We start from the raw sequence: 19,781 nt of genomic DNA, 5'->3' as shown, positions 1-19,781 counted from the left end.
CATGGACACATGGACACATGGACACATGAACACATGGACACATGAACACATGGACACATGAACACATGAACACATGGACACATGGACACATGAACACATGAACACATGGACACATGAACACATGAACACATGAACACATGGACACATGGACACATGAACACATGAACACATGGACACATGGACACATGGACACATGAACACATGAACACATGGACACATGGACACATGAACACATGGACACATGGACACATGAACACATGGACACATGGACACATGGACACATGGACACATGGACACATGGACACATGGACACATGGACACATGGACACATGGACACATGAACACATGGACACATGGACACATGAACACATGGACACATGGACACATGAACACATGGACACATGAACACATGAACACATGAACACATGGACACATGAATACATGGACACATGAACACATGGACACATGGACACATGAATACATGAACACATGGACACATGGACACATGGACACATGGACACATGAACACATGAACACATGGACACATGAACACATGAACACATGGACACATGAATACATGGACACATGGACACATGGACACATGGACACATGAATACATGAACACATGGACACATGAACACATGGACACATGAACACATGGACACATGAACACATGAAACACGAACACATGAACACATGAACACATGAACACATGGACACATGAACACATGAACACATGAACATGAACACATGGACACATGGACACATGAACACATGAACACATGAACACATGGACACATGAACACATGAACACATGGACACATGGACACATGAACACATGGACACATGGACACATGGACACATGAACATGAACACATGGACACATGGACACATGAACACATGGACACATGAACACATGAACACATGGACACATGAACACATGAACACATGGACACATGAACATGGACACATGAACACATGGACACATGAACACATGAACACATGAACACATGGACACATGAACACATGGACACATGGACACATGGACACATGAACACATGAACACATGGACACATGAACACATGGACACATGGACACATGAACACATGAACACATGGACACATGAACACATGGACACATGAACACATGAACACATGGACACATGGACACATGGACACATGAACACATGGACATGAACACATGAACACATGAACACATGGACACATGGACACATGGACACATGGACACATGAACACATGAACACATGGACACATGGACACATGGACACATGAACACATGAACACATGAACACATGGACACATGGACACATGAACACATGGACACATGAACACATGAACACATGGACACATGGACACATGGACACATGAACACATGAACACATGGACACATGAACACATGAACACATGGACACATGAACACATGGACACATGGACACATGAACACATGAACACATGGACACATGAACACATGAACACATGGACACATGAACACATGAACACATGGACACATGGACACATGGACACATGGACACATGAACACATGAACACATGAACACATGGACACATGGACACATGAACACATGGACACATGGACACATGAACACATGAACACATGAACACATGAACACATGGACACATGGACACATGGACACATGAACACATGAACACATGGACACATGGACACATGGACACATGGACACATGAACACATGAACACATGGACACATGGACACATGAACACATGGACACATGAACACATGGACACATGAACATGGACACATGAACACATGAACACATGAACACATGGACACATGAACACATGGACACATGGACACATGGACACATGGACACATGAACACATGGACACATGGACACATGAACACATGAACACATGGACACATGGAGACATGAACACATGAACACATGAACACATGAACACATGGACACATGGACACATGAACACATGAACACATGAACACATGAACACATGGACACATGGACACATGAACACATGGACACATGGACACATGGACACATGAACACATGGACACATGAACACATGGACACATGGACACATGAACACATGAACACATGGACACATGAACACATGGACACATGAACACATGAACACATGGACACATGGACACATGAACACATGGACACATGGACACATGAACACATGGACACATGAACACATGGACACATGGACACATGGACACATGAACACATGAACACATGAACACATGAACACATGAACACATGGACACATGAACACATGAACACATGGACACATGGACACATGGACACATGAACACATGAACACATGAACACATGGACACATGGACACATGGACACATGGACATGAACACATGAACACATGAACACATGAACACATGAACACATGGACACATGAACACATGGACACATGAACACATGGACACATGAACACATGGACACATGAACACATGGACACATGGACACATGGACACATGAACACATGAACACATGGACACATGGACACATGAACACATGGACACATGAATACATGAACACATGGACACATGGACATGAACACATGAACACATGGACACATGGACACATGGACACATGAACACATGGACACATGGACACATGAACACATGAACACATGGACACATGGACACATGGACACATGGACATGAACATGGACACATGAACACATGAACACATGGACACATGAACACATGGACACATGAACACATGGACACATGGACACATGGACACATGAACACATGGACACATGAACACATGGACACATGAACACATGAACACATGAACACATGGACACATGAACACATGAACACATGGACACATGGACACATGAACACATGAACACATGAACACATGAACACATGGACACATGAACACATGGACACATGGACACATGAACACATGAACACATGGACACATGAACACATGGACACATGGACACATGAACACATGGACACATGAACACATGGACACATGGACACATACGTGAACACATGGACACATGAACACATGAACACATGGACACATGAACACATGAACACATGAACACATGAAACATGAACACATGAACACATGGACACATGAAACACGAATACATGAATACATGAACACATGAACACATGAAACACATGGACACATGAACACATGAACACATGGACACATGAACACATGGACACATGAACACATGAACACATGGACACATGAACACATGGACACATGAACACATGGACACATGAACACATGGACACATGAACACATGGACACATGAACACATGAACACATGGACACATGAACACATGAACACATGAACACATGGACACATGGACACATGAACACATGGACACATGGACACATGAACACATGGACACATGAACATGGACACATGAACACATGAACACATGAATGGACACATGAACACATGGACACATGGACACATGAACACATGAACACATGGACACATGGACACATGAACACATGAACACATGAACACATGGACACATGGACACATGGACACATGAACACATGAACACATGGACACATGAACACATGGACACATGGACACATGAACACATGAACACATGGACACATGGACACATGAACACATGGACACATGAACACATGAACACATGAACACATTGATACATGGACACATGAACACATGGATACATGGACACATGAACACATGGACACATGAACACATGGACACATGAACACATGAACACATGGACACATGGACACATGAACACATGGACACATGGACACATGGACACATGGACACATGGACACATGAACACATGAACACATGAACACATGGACACATGGACACATGGACACATGAACACATGGACACATGGACACATGGACACATGAACACATGAACACATGGACACATGAACACATGGACACATGGACACATGAACACATGAACACATGGACACATGAACACATGAACACATGAACACATGAACACATGGACACATGAACATGGACACATGGACACATGAACACATGAACACATGAACACATGAACACATGGACACATGAACACATGGACACATGAACACATGGACACATGGACACATGAACACATGGACACATGGACACATGGACACATGAACACATGGACACATGGACACATGGACACATGAACACATGGACACATGAACACATGAACACATGAACACATGAACACATGGACACATGGACACATGAACACATGGACACATGAACACATGAACACATGAACACATGAACACATGGACACATGGACACATGGACACATGAACACATGGACACATGAACACATGGACACATGAACACATGGACACGTGAACACATGGACACATGAACACATGGACACATGGACACATGGACACATGAACACATGGACACATGAACACATGAACACATGAACACATGGACACATGGACACATGAACACATGGACACATGGACACATGAACACATGAACACATGGACACATGAACACATGGACACATGGACACATGAACACATGGACACATGAACACATGAACACATGGACACATGAACACATGGACACATGAACACATGAACACATGAACACATGGACACATGAACACATGAACACATGAACACATGAACACATGAACACATGAACACATGGACACATGGACACATGAACACATGAACACATGAACACATGGACACATGAACACATGAACACATGGACACATGAACACATGAACACATGAACACATGGACACATGAACACATGAACACATGAACACATGGACACATGGACACATGGACACATGAACACATGGACACATGAACACATGAACACATGAACACATGAACACATGAACACATGAACACATGGACACATGGACACATGAACACATGAACACATGAACACATGAACACATGGACACATGGACACATGGACACATGAACACATGGACACATGAACACATGGACACATGAACACATGAACACATGAACACATGAACACATGGACACATGAACACATGGACACATGGACACATGAACACATGAACACATGAACACATGGACACATGAACATGAACACATGAACACATGGACACATGAACACATGGACACATGAACACATGAACACATGGACACATGAACACATGGACACATGAACACATGAACACATGAACACATGAACACATGGACACATGGACACATGAACACATGGACACATGGACACATGAACACATGGACACATGAACACATGGACACATGGACACATGAACACATGGACACATGAACACATGAATACATGAACACATGGACACATGAACACATGGACACATGGACACATGAACACATGAACACATGGACACATGAACACATGGACACATGGACACATGAACACATGAACACATGAACACATGGACACATGAACACATGGACACATGAACACATGAACACATGAACACATGAACACATGGACACATGGACACATGAACACATGGACACATGAACACATGGACACATGAACACATGAACACATGAACACATGGACACATGGACACATGAACACATGAACACATGGACACATGAACACATGGACACATGAACACATGGACACATGAACACATGGACACATGAACACATGGACACATGAACACATGGACACATGAACACATGGACACATGAACACATGAACACATGAACACATGGACACATGAACACATGAACACATGAACACATGGACACATGGACACATGGACACATGAACACATGGACACATGAACACATGAACACATGAACACATGGACACATGAACACATGAACACATGGACACATGAACACATGGACACATGAACACATGAACACATGGACACATGAACACATGAACACATGAACACATGAACACATGAACACATGAACACATGGACACATGAACACATGAACACATGAACACATGGACACATGGACACATGAACACATGGACACATGAACACATGAACATGGACACATGAACACATGAACACATGAACACATGGACACATGAACACATGAACACATGGACACATGAACACATGGACACATGAACACATGGACACATGAACACATGAACACATGAACACATGAACACATGAACACATGAACACATGAACACATGGACACATGGACACATGAACACATGAACACATGAACACATGAACACATGACACATGAACACATGGACACATGAACACATGGACACATGAACACATGAATACATGAACACATGGACACATGAACACATGAACACATGAACACATGAACACATGAACACATGAACACATGGACACATGGACACATGGACACATGAACACATGAACACATGAACACATGGACACATGGACACATGGACACATGGACACATGGACACATGGACACATGAACACATGAACACATGGACACATGGACACATGGACACATGAACACATGGACACATGAACACATGGACACATGGACACATGAACACATGAACACATGAACACATGGACACATGAACACATGAACACATGAACACATGGACACATGGACACATGAACACATGAACACATGAACACCTGCGTGCCGCGGCCCACGGTCAGGTAGGTGCATTGTGGGTGGAAGGCTCCGGTCCCACAGGCGTACACGTGGGTCTGGTTGACCGGCTGTAGCAGGCGCACAAAGTTGGCGCAGTCCGTCTGGAGAGAACACAATGCAGTGATGCATGCTGGGAAGTATGACACGCTGTCAACACAGAGCATGCTAACTTAGCACAATGACTTCCACCTGCTAAGCTAAGTGAGCTAGATGCTGGTGAGCGGCCTCCATCTTTAATGGCAGCAACATGCCAAACATGTCCTTAAAGGGACAGTGTGACATACGTAGTGCCATCTAGTGGTGCAGGCGCAGATTGCAACCAGCTAAATACCCCTCAGATAACCTCCTCTCCTCTGTCCTCTGTCCTCTCTCCTCTGTCCTCTCTCCTCTGTCCTCTATCCTCTCTCCTCTACCCTCCTCTCCTCTGTCCTCTCTCCTCTCTCCTCTCTCCTCTCTTCTCTCTTCTCTCCTCTGTCCTCTCTCCTCTGTCCTCTCTCCTCTCTCCTCTCTCCTCTGTCCTCTCTCCTCTCTCCTCTGTCCTCTGTCCTCTGTCCTCTCTCCTCTGTCCTCTGTCCTCTCTCCTCTGTCCTCTGTCCTCTCTCCTCTACCCTCCTCTCCTCTGTCCTCTCTCCTCTCTCCTCTGTCCTCTCTCCTCTGTCCTCTCTCCTCTGTCCTCTCTCCTCTGTCCTCTCTCCTCTCTCCTCCTCTGTCCTCTCCTTTCCTCTCTCCTCTCTCTCCTCCTCTGTCCTCTGTCCTCTCTCCTCTGTCCTCTCTCCTCTGTCCTCTCTCCTCTGTCCTCTCTCCTCTCTCCTCTGTCCTCTCTCCTCTCTCTCTCCTCTACCCTCCTCTCCTCTGTCCTCTCTCCTCTGTCCTCTCTCCCCTCCTTTCCTCTCTTTTCTCCTCTCTCCTCTCTCCCCCTATCCTTTCTCCTCTCTCTCCTCCTCTGTCCTCTCCTCTGTCCTCTCTCCTCTGTCCTCTCTCCTCTGTCCTCTCTCCTCTCTTCTCTCCTCTGTCCTCTGTCCTCTCTCCTCTCTCCTCTGTCCTCTCTCCTCTACCATCCTCTCCTCTGTCCTCTCTCCTCTCTCCTCTCCTCTCCCTCCTCTCTCTCCTCTCCTCTGTCCTCCTCCTCTCTCCTCCTCTCCTCTCTCCCTCTGTCCTCTGTCCTCTCTCCTCTCCTCTCCTCTCTCCTCTCCTCCCTCTCCTCTGTCCTCTCCTCTCTCCTCTGTCCTCTCTCCTCTGTCCTCTGTCCTCTCTCCTCTGTCCTCTCCTCTCCTCTCCTCTCTCTCCTCTGTCCTCTCCTCTGCCCTCTCTCCTCTCTCTCCTCTGTCCTCTCTCCTCTCTCCTCTCCTCTCTCCTCTCTCCTCTGTCCTCTCTCCTCTCTCCTCTCTGTCCTCTCTCCTCTGTCCTCTGTCCTCTCCCTCTGTCCTCTGTCCTCTCTCCTCTGTCCTCTCTCCTCTGTCCTCTCTCCTCTGTCCTCTCTCCTCTGTCCTCTCTCCTCTGTCCTCTCTCCTCTGTCCTCTCTCCTCTCTCCTCTCTCCTCTCTCCTCTCTCCTCTGTCCTCTGTCCTCTGTCCTCTGTCCTCTCTCCTCTGTCCTCTCTCCTCTGTCCTCTGTCCTCTCTCCTCTCTCCTCTGTCCTCTCTCCTCTGTCCTCTGTCCTCTGTCCTCTCCTCCTCTCCTCTCCTCTCTCCTCTGTCCTCTCTCCTCTCTCCTGTGTCCTCTCTCCTGTGTCCTCTCTCCCCTCCTCCTCTCTCCTGCGTCCTCTCTCCTCTGTCCTCTCTCCTCTCTCATCCTCTCCTCTGTCCTCTCTCCTCTGTCCTCTCTCCTCTGTCCTCTCCTCTGTCCTCTCCTCTGTCCTCTGTCCTCTCCTCTGTCCTTTCTCTTTTCTCTTCTCTCTCCTCTCTCTTCTATCCTTTCCTCTGTCCTCTCATCTCTCCTCTCTCCTCTGTTCTCTCTCCTCTGCCCTCTGTCCTCTCTCCTCCTCTCCTCTCTCTCCTCTCTCCTCTGTCCTCTCTCCTCCTCTCCTCTCTCCTCCCTCTTCTCTCCTCTGTCCTCTCTCCTCTGTCCTCTACCCTCCTCTCCTCTGTCCTCTCTCCTCTGTCCTCTCTCCTCTGTCCTCTACCCTCCTCTCCTCTGTCCTCTCTCCTCTCCTCTGTCCTCTCTCCTCTCTCCTCTGTCCTCTCTCCTCTGTCCTCTCCTCTGTCCTCTCTCCTCTGTCCTCTGTCCTCTCTCCTCTGTCCTCTCTCATCTCTCCTCTCTCCTCTCCTCTGTCCTCTCTCCTCTCTCCTCTGTCCTCTCCTCTCTCCTCTCCTCTCTCCTCTGTCCTCTCTCCTCTCCTCTGTCCTCTGTCCTCTCTCCTCTCTCCTCTCTCTCCTCTCCTCTCTCCTCTCCTCTCTCCTCTGTCCTCTGTCCTCTCTCCTCTACCCTCCTCTCTCCTCTGTCCTCTCTCCTCTCCTCTCTCCTCTCTCCTCTCTCCTCTCCCTCTCTCTCCTCTCCTCTCTCCTCTCTCCTCTGTCCTCTCTCCTCTCTCCTCTCCTCTCTCCTCTCTCCTCTGTCCTCTCCTCTCTCCTCTCTCCTCTCCTCTGTCCTCTCTCCTCTCCTCTCTCTCCTCTCCTCTGCCCTCTCTCCTCTCTCTCCTCTGTCCTCACTCCTCTGTCCTCTCTCCTCTCCTCTCTCTCCTCTCCTCTGTCCTCTCCTCTCTCCTCTCTCTCCTCTGTCCTCTCTCCTCTCCTCTCTCTCCTCTCTCTCCTCTGTCCTCTCCTCTCTCCTCTGTCCTCTCTCCTCTCCTCTGTCCTCTCTCCTCTGTCCTCTCTCCTCTGTCCTCTCTCCTCTCCTCCTCTCCTCTCTCCTCTCTCCTCTCTCTCCTCTGTCCTCTCCTCTCTCCTCTGTCCTCTCTCCTCTCCTCTCCTCTCTCTCCTCTCTCTCCTCTGTCCTCTCTCCTCTCTCTCCTCTGTCCTCTCTCCTCTGTCCTCTCTCCTCTCTCCTCTGTCCTCTCTCCTCTCTCCTCTCCTCTCTCCTCTGTCCTCTCTCCTCTGTCCTCTCTCCTCTGTCCTCTGTCCTCTACCCTCCTCTCCTCTGTCCTCTCTCCTCTGTCCTCTCTCCTCTACCCTCCTCTGTCCTCTCTCCTCTGTCCTCTGTCCTCTACCCTCCTCTCCTCTGTCCTCTCTCCTCTGTCCTCTCTCTCTCCTCTGTCCTCTCTCCTCTGTCCTCTCTCCTCTGTCCTCTCTCCTCTGTCCTCTCTCCTCTCTCCTCTACCCTCCTCTCCTCTCTCCTCTCTCTCCTCTGTCCTCTCTCCTCTCTCCTCTACCCTCCTCTCCTCTCCTCTCTCCTCTGTCCTCTCTCCTCTCCTCTCTCCTCTCTCCTCTCTCCTCTCCTCTCCTCCTCTCCTCTCTCCTCTCTCCTCTCCTCTCTCCTCTCTCCTCTCCTCTCTCCTCTCTCCTCTCTCCTCTCCTCTCTCCTCCTCTCCTCTCCTCTCTCTCCTCTCTCCTCTCTCCTCTGTCCTCTGTCCCTCCTCTCCTCTGTCCTCTCTCCTCTGTCCTCTACCCTCCTCTCCTCTCCTCTCTCCTCTGTCCTCTACCCTCCTCTCCTCTGTCCTCTCTCCTCTGTCCTCTACCCTCCTCTCCTCTCTCCTCTGTCCTCTGTCCTCTGTCCCCCTGACCCAGAGGCCTCGTAGGAGGAGGCTTCTCGTGACCTTCACCTCCAGACTCTTTCCTGCCAGTCGGCAGCGGTCCACATGTTCTCTGTCCGCGGGCCAGTGGATCTGCAAGAGACAAGAACACGGTCAGCTGGGGGTGTTCTGATGGTTCTGCTGGTTCTTATGTTTCTGATGGTTCTGATGGTTCTGATGGTTCTGGTGGTTCTGGTGGTTCTGATGGTTCTGATGGTCTCACCGTGTGCGTGGGCAGGTCCAGGCGGTCCGGACACAGCAGGTAGACGTGGTCCTTCCCCCCGACCAGCAGCCAGCCTCCATCCTCGTCCAATAGCAACGCCTCGTACCCCCCGCTGACTCCGCCCCCCCAGAACACCGCCGAGCTGTTCCTCAGATCTGAGAGGGAGGAGGAGGAAGAAGAGGAGGAGGAGGAAGAGGAGGAGAGGGGGGGTGTTATTGCTCACCGATAAAGCTGATTAGATAAGAACTGACAGGACCCCGTGTATTACATTCATATTAATGTGTGTGTGTGTGTGTGTGTGAGTGAGTGAGTGTGTGTGAGAGTGAGTGTGTGTGTGTCTCTGCACACACACACTCACTCTCAGGTTGACCTGTGAAGCCTCAGCTTTAGTAAACGTCAGTTGACCTTTGACCTTTCTCTCTCTCCTGTTTCGTCTCAGGTGCTCGACAGCTTCATGACCCTCAGGGAACCCCACGGGTCCTCCCTCCTCCTTCCTCCCTGCCTCCTCCCTCCTTTCTCTCTCCCTTCATCCTCCCTCCTCTCTCTCTCCATACTCCCTCCTTCCATTCCTCCCTCTTTTCTTTCCTTGCCTCCTTCCTTGACACCTTACATCTCCTCCATTCGTCTCCTCGGTATCTCATCCTAAATCTACTTTAATCAGGTCAAAGGTCACTACATGACACCACACGTTACGGGCAACACACACACTGTGTATGTGTGTATGTGTGTGTGATCGTGTGTGTGTCTGTGTATGTGTGTGTGATCGTGTGTGTGTCTGTGTGTGTGTGTGTGATCGTGTGTGTGTCTGTGTGTGTGTGTGCTGATGATTGTATATGTGTGTGTGTGTGTGTGTGATCGTGTGTGTGTCTGTGTGTGTGTGTGCTGATGATTGTATATGTGTGTGTCTGTGTGTGTGTGTGTGATCGTGTGTGTGTCTGTGTGTGTGTGTGCTGATGATTGTATATGTGTGTGTGTGTGTGATCGTGTGTGTGTCTGTGTGTGTGTGTGCTGATGATTGTATATGTGTGTGTATGTGTGTGTGTGTGTGTGTGTGTGCTGATGATTGTATATGTGTGTGTGTGTGTGATCGTGTGTGTGTCTGTGTGTGTGTGTGCTGATGATTGTATATGTGTGTGTATGTGTGTGTGATCGTGTGTGTGTGTGTCTGTGTGTGTGTGTGCTGATGATTGTATATGTGTGTGTATGTGTGTGTGATCGTGTGTGTGTGTGTGCTGATGATTGTATATGTGTGTGTATGTGTGTGTGATCGTGTGTGTGTGTGTCTGTGTGTGTGTGTGCTGATGATTGTATATGTGTGGATGTGGGTTCATGTTTTTATATCAGTCTGAGGGAGCAGCTATCACAATACTGTGTGAGTGTGTCACATACACTCACACACAGTGAGTGTGTGTGAGTGTATGTGTGTATGAGTGTGTGTGTCTCACTCCCACATGAGTCAGTGTGTGTTTGTTGGATTTGTTCCACGTCGGCATCAAAAACTAAAAACTAACAGCATGAAAAACTCAAAGAAGACGTCTCTGAACAATGAGCCAGGTACCACACACACACATACACACACATACACACTTATACACACACACACAGTCCTGATGATGAAATGCAGCACTGGTGTTTGTTTTAAGTCGCCTTGAGTGCCAGACGGGTGGAGACTAGTCCCTCACACACCTGCTGCTGCTGGTGGAATAAACAATGACCTCATCAGTCACATGGTCTCACTGAGGCAGCTCAGCCAATCACAGAGAGGCGCCGACACAACAGCTCGTACAGAATTAAAAACAGAAGCTGTGACATGAAGCATAGACTTCTTTACAACCAGAGCAGGCGCCCCCTGGTGGTCAGGAGAGAGAATGCAGCTTCAACACATGAAGCATGTAAAAAGAGTGTCACAAGTTACAGGGGAAATTATTTAACATCAAACTTCTCATAGGGGCCACACACACACACACACACACACATCATCACTCTCAGGAAAAGTGCTTTCAGTCATGCTGCTTTCTCAGTACAAGCAGCAGTTCATGGAGCTGATACAGGATCTATCAGAGAGCTACAATCATTCAACTCTTTTAAAGCAGAAACAAAGAAATGGTTCATTACTACCCAGCTCTGTCAGCACTAGACTGTCACGGCTCCTCCCTCCTCCATCTGCCCAGGTTGGACTTTCACTTTGTCTGTCTGTCAGTTGTTGTCTGTCTGTTGTTGTCTGTCTGTCGGTTGTTGTCTGTCAGTTGTTGTCTGTCTGTCAATTGTTGTCTATCTGTCTGTTGTTGTCTGTCTGTCAGTTGTTGTCTGTCTGTCTGTTGTTGTCTGTCTGTCAGTTGTTGTCTGTCTGTCAGTTGTTGTCTGTCTGTCAGTTGTTGTCTATCTGTATGTTGTTGTCTGTCTGTCAGTTGTTGTCTATCTGTCAGTTGTTGTCTGTCTGTCAGTTGTTGTCTATCTGTATGTTGTTGTCTGTCTGTCAGTTGTTGTCTGTCTGTCAGTTGTTATCTATCTGTCAGTTGTTGTCTGTCTGTCAGTTGTTGTCTGTCTGTCTGTTGTTGTCTGTCTGTCAGTTGTTGTCTATCTCTCTGTTGTTGTCTGTCTGTCAGTTGTTGTATATTTGTCTGTTGTTGTCTGTCTGTCAGTTGTTGTCTGTCTGTCTGTCAGTTGTTGTCTATCTGTCTGTTGTTGTCTGTCTGTCAGTTGTTGTCTGTCTGTCTGTCAGTTGTTGTCTATCTGTCAGTTGTTGTCTGTCTGTCAGTTGTTGTCTATCTGTCAGTTGTTGTCTGTCTGTTGTCCGGTCTCTGTATGTCTTGACTTGCTGGTCGGTCGTTTTACTCCACCTGTCTCCTCTTGTCGTTCACCTGTTTGCAGTTATATATCACATTTAGTCTGTAAGCTTTTACGTTGTATCTCTGACATTATGTTTTTATTCTGTCCATTTTAACATTGTTCTCCCTTATTTTATTTGCTTTATCTGTAGATTGTATTTGCAATCTTATGTTTTTAGGTTTGTTCTTAACATCAGCAACATTGGGACTACAGATGAAAAATAGCCTCGTGGCTAACTGGCACATTTACTGACATGTTTTTATCAATGTGCACGGTCCCTTATTAAACACACACACACACACACACACACACACACACACACACACACACACACACACACACACACACACACACACACACACACACACACACACACACACACACGTCATGCTCCCGTGGGCGGAGTCCTCCTCCGTCTGTTAGAGGATCTGAACCCTCTGACACATGGAATCCACTTCCTGTTGGACCCCCACCTCCAGAGTCTCTGGTTCTGGTCTCTGTTCCCCGGCTGAAGCTGGTCTGATTGATCTAGCAACTGGTGTTTACTAATCAGCACTGGGACACGCCCACTTGTTCTACGTGACTCTGCCCCCGTTAGCTGCGCATAGCCCCGTTAGCCGCTCATAGCCCCATTAGCCGCGCATAGCCCCGTTAGCCGCTCATAGCCCCGTTAGCCGCGCATAGCCCCGTTAGCCGCTCATAGCCCCGTTAGCCGCTCATAGCCCCGTTAGCCGCGCATAGCCCCGTTAGCCGCTCATAGCCCCTTTAGCCGCTCATAGCCCCGTTAGCCGCTCATAGCCCCGTTAGCCGCTCATAGCCCCGTTAGCCGCTCATAGCCCCGTTAGCCGCTCATAGCCCCGTTAGCCGCACATAGCCCCGTTAGCCGCTCATAGCCCCGTTAGCCGCGCATAGCCCCGTTAGCCGCTCATAGCCCCGTTAGCCGCCGTGGTCCTACCTGAGTGTGAGAGCTGCAGCCGCGGTCCGGTGTTCCTCCAGCCGGCGCCGCACAGCAGCGGCAGGAGGACCAGCAGCAGCGTCTGGGCGGGCTTCGGGCCGGCGGCGCCGCGCGGCGCCATCTCTGATCGACGCTCGCCGCCGCCGACGAGAGTGAGATCAAAAACACGTCGGAAGGAGGTCGACCGGTTTGAGCTGGAAAGAGAAAGAGAGACATTAGACTTTGATTAACGTGACCTCGTTCAGCTTCAACACTAGGAGCAGGGACTTCTATACAACCAGAGGAGCCCCCTGGTGGTCAGTAGAGAGAATGCAGCTTTAACACATGAAGCATATACTTCTATACAACCAGAGGAGTGGCCCCCTGGTGGTCAGGAGGGAGAATGCAGCTTTAACACATGAAACAGAGACTTCTATACAACCAGAGGAGTCTCCCCTGGTGGTCAGGAGAGAGAATGCAGCTTTAACACATGAAGCATAGACTTCTATACAACCAGAGGAGTCGCCCCCTGGTGGTCAGTAGAGAGAATGCAGCTTTAACACATGAAACAGAGACTTCTATACAACCAGAGGAGTCTCCCCTGGTGGTCAGGAGAGAGAATGCAGCTTTAACACATGAAGCAGAGACTTCTATACAACCAGAGGAGTCTCCCCTGGTGGTCAGGAGAGAGAATGCAGCTTTAACACATGAAGCAGAGATTTCTATACAACCAGAGGAGCCCCCTGGTGGTCAGTAGAGAGAATGCAGCTTTAACACATGAAGCATAGACTTCTATACAACCAGATGAGTCACCCCCTGGTGGTCAGGAGAGAGAATGCAGCTTTAACACATGAAGCATAGACTTCTATACAACCAGAGGAGTCGCTTAAAGAGCCACAAGAAGAAGGAGTGACTCGGGTTTCACTCACTGGGATCTCTAGTCTTATAACTCATGTCACCAGACATAAATAAAGAGACAGAACTCTCTTGAGAGCAGCAGGAGCGTCTCGTCCTGAAGCGTCAGAGACCACAAGAGACCACAAGAGACCACAAGAGACCACACAGACCACAAGAGACCACAAGAGACCACAAGAGACCACATAGACCACAAGAGACCACAGAGACCACAAGAGACCACAAGAGACCACACAGACCACAAGAGACCACAAGAGACCACAGAGACCACAAGAGACCACAGGAGACCACACAGACCACAAGAGACCACAAGAGACCACATAGACCACAAGAGACCACAGAGACCACATAGACCACAAGAGACCACAGAGACCACAAGAGACCACATAGACCACAAGAGACCACAAGAGACCACACAGACCACAAGAGACCACAAGAGACCACATGGACCCACAAGAGACCACAAGGACCCACAAGAGACCACAGGAGACCACAAGAGACCACATAGACCACAAGAGACCACAGAGACCACATAGACCACAAGAGACCACAAGAGACCACAAGAGACCACATGGACCCACAAGAGACCACATGGACCCACAAGAGACCACATGGACCCACAAGAGACCACATGGACCCACAAGAGACCACATGGAACCACACGAGACCACATGGACCCACAAGAGACCACATGGACCCACAAGAGACCACAAGAGACCACAAGAGACCACATAGACCACAAGAGACCACAGAGACCACAAGAGGCCACAAGAGACCACAAGAGACCACAAGAGACCACAAGAGACCACAGAGACCACAGAGACCACAAGAGACCACAGAGACCACAAGAGACCACAAGAGACCACACGAGCTCTGAGGACATCAGACCGGCTGACAGAGGGAAACCAGTCTGTCAGTCTGTCGTCTCTTTATGGTCTTTATGTGTCTCTTTGTAGACACCTGATGGACAGAACCTTCTATCCCCTTGATGGACAGAACCTTCTATACACCTGATGGACAGAACCTTCTCTCCACCTGATGGACAGAACCTTCTATCCCCCTGATGGACAGAACCTTCTCTCCACCTGATGGACAGAACCTTCTATACACCTGATGGACAGAACCTTCTATCCCCCTGATGGACAGAACCTTCTAAACACCTGATGGACAGAACCTTCTATCCGGTTCCCATGGTTACCTCTCCAGCGGTTCCAGAGTTCACAGCATTGTTGTTGTTGTTGTTGTTGATGTTGTTGTTCTCCCCTCCGCAGACAGAAAGACGTTAACATTAAGTGAACGAGACCACGAGGTCCTGACAGGAAGTCTTTGTGATGACTTCCTGTCGGTCGGGGGGGGAAACGCTTGTTTACACAACGAGAAAAAGATGGACGACAACGAGGCTGCTGACCGGCGTCAAGAGGAGAGGAAACCACAGCCTCCGAGGGCTTCAAATGCTTCCCCTCAGAGTCTTCCTCAGAGTCTTCCTCCTTCCTCAGAGTCTTCCTCAAAGTCTTCATCAGAGTCTTCCTCTGGTGACCTCTCTACAGCTCATCTCTGGCCTCTCATCCTCTCCATGACCTCTGACCTCTGTCATGGCCGTCTGTGGTCTTATCACATCAGGTCCTGTAACCTCTCTGAGACCTGATCCCCTCGGCCTCTGAACTCGATCCACCGGTACCTGATCCCCTCAATCCTGAACTACCAGGAACCACAGACACAGGGTTCATCCACTCTGTCTTATGTAAGACCACTAGACCACCAACAGTCAGGTCTAGACCACTAGACCACCAACAGTCAGGTCTAGACCACTAGACCACCAACAGTCAGGGTTAGACCACTAGACCACCAACAGTCAGGTCTAGACCACTAGACCACCAACAGTCAGGGTTAGACCACTAGACCACCAACAGTCAGGTCTAGACCACTAGACCACCAACAGTCAGGTCTAGACCACTAGACCACCAACAGTCAGGTGGTCTAGTGGTCTCCCCATTAGTTGCAAGTGGAAGTGTCCTTGAGCAAGGCACTGAACCCCCAGTTGCTTCCCGGCGCATCACTGCAGCCCACTGCTCCTTAATAACTAAGGATGGGTTAAATGCAGAGAACTAATTTCCCCTTGAGGATTAATAAAGTATATATCTTATCTTAAATACTACACGGTACTACAGTACATGTACACACAGACCACACACTCACACACACAGACACACACACACACAGATGTGTGTGAATCAGTCTAGTTCCGTTTGTTATCAGCAGCAACACAATGACACAATGCAGCCAGGAAGAAAATACACACACACACACACACACAGACACACACACACACACACACACACACACACACACACACACACACACACACACACACAGACACACAGACACACACACAGACACACACACACACACACAGACACACACAGACACACACACAGACACACACACACACACACACACACACACACACACACACACAGACACACACACACACACACACACACAGACACACAGACACACACACACACAGACACACACACACACAGACACACACACAGACACAGAGACACACACACACACACACAGACACAAACACAGGAAACAGCAACAGTTTGTAGGGGGGGGGGGTGACTCCGGAACTGGAGGTTTGAGACGTACTTGAACTCATCATGAGACGAGTTTCATTCAACAAAAACAAAAATAAATGAACAAATCAGAATCAAGGACCAGAAAGTCCTACAAGACCATCTCAACTCCACACACACAAACACACACACACACACACACACCCCAGAATGAGGATTCTTAAAATCAGTTTTTTAAGTATTTTTAAACTTTTACATTTCAAACACGTGACGAAGCTTAAAGAATAAATAATTAATATTATTATTAATTACAACACATTCATCACTTTAACTCAAGTGACTCACGTTTCTCCTCCTGACGTCACGAGACTCTTCTTCCTCAGAGTGAAGATGAAATATTAAAACAAAGAGCTGCTGTTGTTGTTGTTGTTGTTGTTGTTGTTGTTGTTGTTGTGCTCACCGGGCAGGCTGCGGCCGGTCGCTCGGTCCTGGGCCGGTCAGTGCGGCTCACAGAGGTAAACAGAGTGACACATGCGGGCCGAGCCGCGGCTCCACCCCGCGGTGCTGCCTTCAGGGACCGCTCGGAAGAACCCGTTGAGCTGAGCTGCAGCTTCAAAGGACACGTCACACACACGTCACACACACATACATACATGAATATATATATATAGATATATATATATAAAGTCTCTTTGAAGTCATTTAGCATCTTTCTGGTAGTTTTGTATCTCATCAGTATGTATATTTAAATATATAAATATATATATTTATATATATACATATATATGTATATATATAAATATATAATTATATATATATATATTTATATACAGGACTGTCTCAGAAAATTAGAATATTGTGATGAAGTTCTTTATTTTCTGTAATGCAATTAAAAAAACAAAAATGTCATGCATTCTGGATTCATTACAAATCAACTGAAATATTGCAAGCCTTTTATTCTTTTAATATTGCTGATTATGGCTTACAGCTTAAGAAAACTCAAATATCCTTTCTCTAAATATTAGAATATCATGAAAAAGTATACTAGTAGGGTATTAAACAAATCACTTGAATTGTCTAATTAACTCGAAACACCTGCAAGGGTTTCCTGAGCCTTGACAAACACTCAGCTGTTATAAATCTTTTTTTTTACTTGGTCTGAGGAAATATTAAAATTTTATGAGATAGGATTTTAGAGTTTTCTTAAGCTGTAAGCCATAATCAGCAATATTTAAAAAAATAAAAGGCTTGCAATATTTCAGCTGATTTGTAATAAATCCAGAATGCATGACATTTTTGTTTTTTTAATTGCATTACAGAAAATAAATAACTTTATCACAATATTCTAATTTTCTGAGACAGTCCTGTATATACATATTTATATATATACTTATATATATGTATATATATAAATATATATATATTATATATACACTTATATATATATACATATATATATAATATATATATATATATATATATATTATATATATATACATATATATGTATATATATATATATATTATATCTATATAATATAAATATATATATGTAAATATATAAATATATATATATATATATATATTTATATTATAAATATATATATATGTATATATATAAATATATATATATGTATATATATTAGGGCTGTCAATCGATTTAAAAAAATTAACTAATTAATCGCACATTTTGAAATTCATTAATCGCGATTAAAAGTTTTTTTTTCTTCTTTTTAAAGACAAAACTTCGCACAGAGCTGTGTTTTCAAAGAGGCTCCTACCTATAAAGTGCCAGCGAGGTATTTAATATTGTGGATGATAAATAGTTTCTTCAGTGAAACATCCAGATTAGTAAAAAAAAAGAAGTATATTGAGACTCCATTGGTCCTGTCATCTTTACCACTGAAGAGCAGAACCAGTGGCCTTGGGAACTGACTGACATTCACATATGTCACGTGACCCTCTGGAGGCTGGGGGCATGTTCTCCATTTTACA

General features: G+C 46.9%; 1 protein-coding gene across 3 annotated transcripts in view; it reads right to left on the bottom strand.

Moving 5' to 3' along the window:
* The window catches only part of si:dkey-49n23.1 (semaphorin-3D), a 49,381-nt gene that overhangs the window by 28,649 nt on the left and 951 nt on the right, over window positions 1–19,781 (bottom strand). For 2 of the 3 annotated variants that reach the window (XM_056438197.1, XM_056438195.1), the window contains exons 2-6: window positions 18,133–18,397; window positions 14,312–14,505; window positions 10,528–10,682; window positions 10,335–10,397; window positions 6,621–6,740 (exon numbers count right to left, since the gene is read on the bottom strand). In XM_056438197.1, coding sequence (XP_056294172.1) covers window positions 6,621–6,740; window positions 10,335–10,397; window positions 10,528–10,682; window positions 14,312–14,432 — 459 coding nt within the window. In that variant the 5' untranslated portion in view covers window positions 14,433–14,505; window positions 18,133–18,397. The remainder of the gene's footprint in view (window positions 1–6,620; window positions 6,741–10,334; window positions 10,398–10,527; window positions 10,683–14,311; window positions 14,506–18,132; window positions 18,398–19,781) is intronic. The other variant, XM_056438196.1, reaches the window with a different exon arrangement.

Source organism: Pseudoliparis swirei, chromosome 18 (genome assembly GCF_029220125.1).
Source record: "Pseudoliparis swirei isolate HS2019 ecotype Mariana Trench chromosome 18, NWPU_hadal_v1, whole genome shotgun sequence".
Classification (NCBI taxonomy): Eukaryota; Metazoa; Chordata; class Actinopteri; order Perciformes; family Liparidae; genus Pseudoliparis; species Pseudoliparis swirei.
Note: the sequence above shows the minus strand (reverse complement) of the source record. Positions and strands in the feature narration are given on the sequence as shown.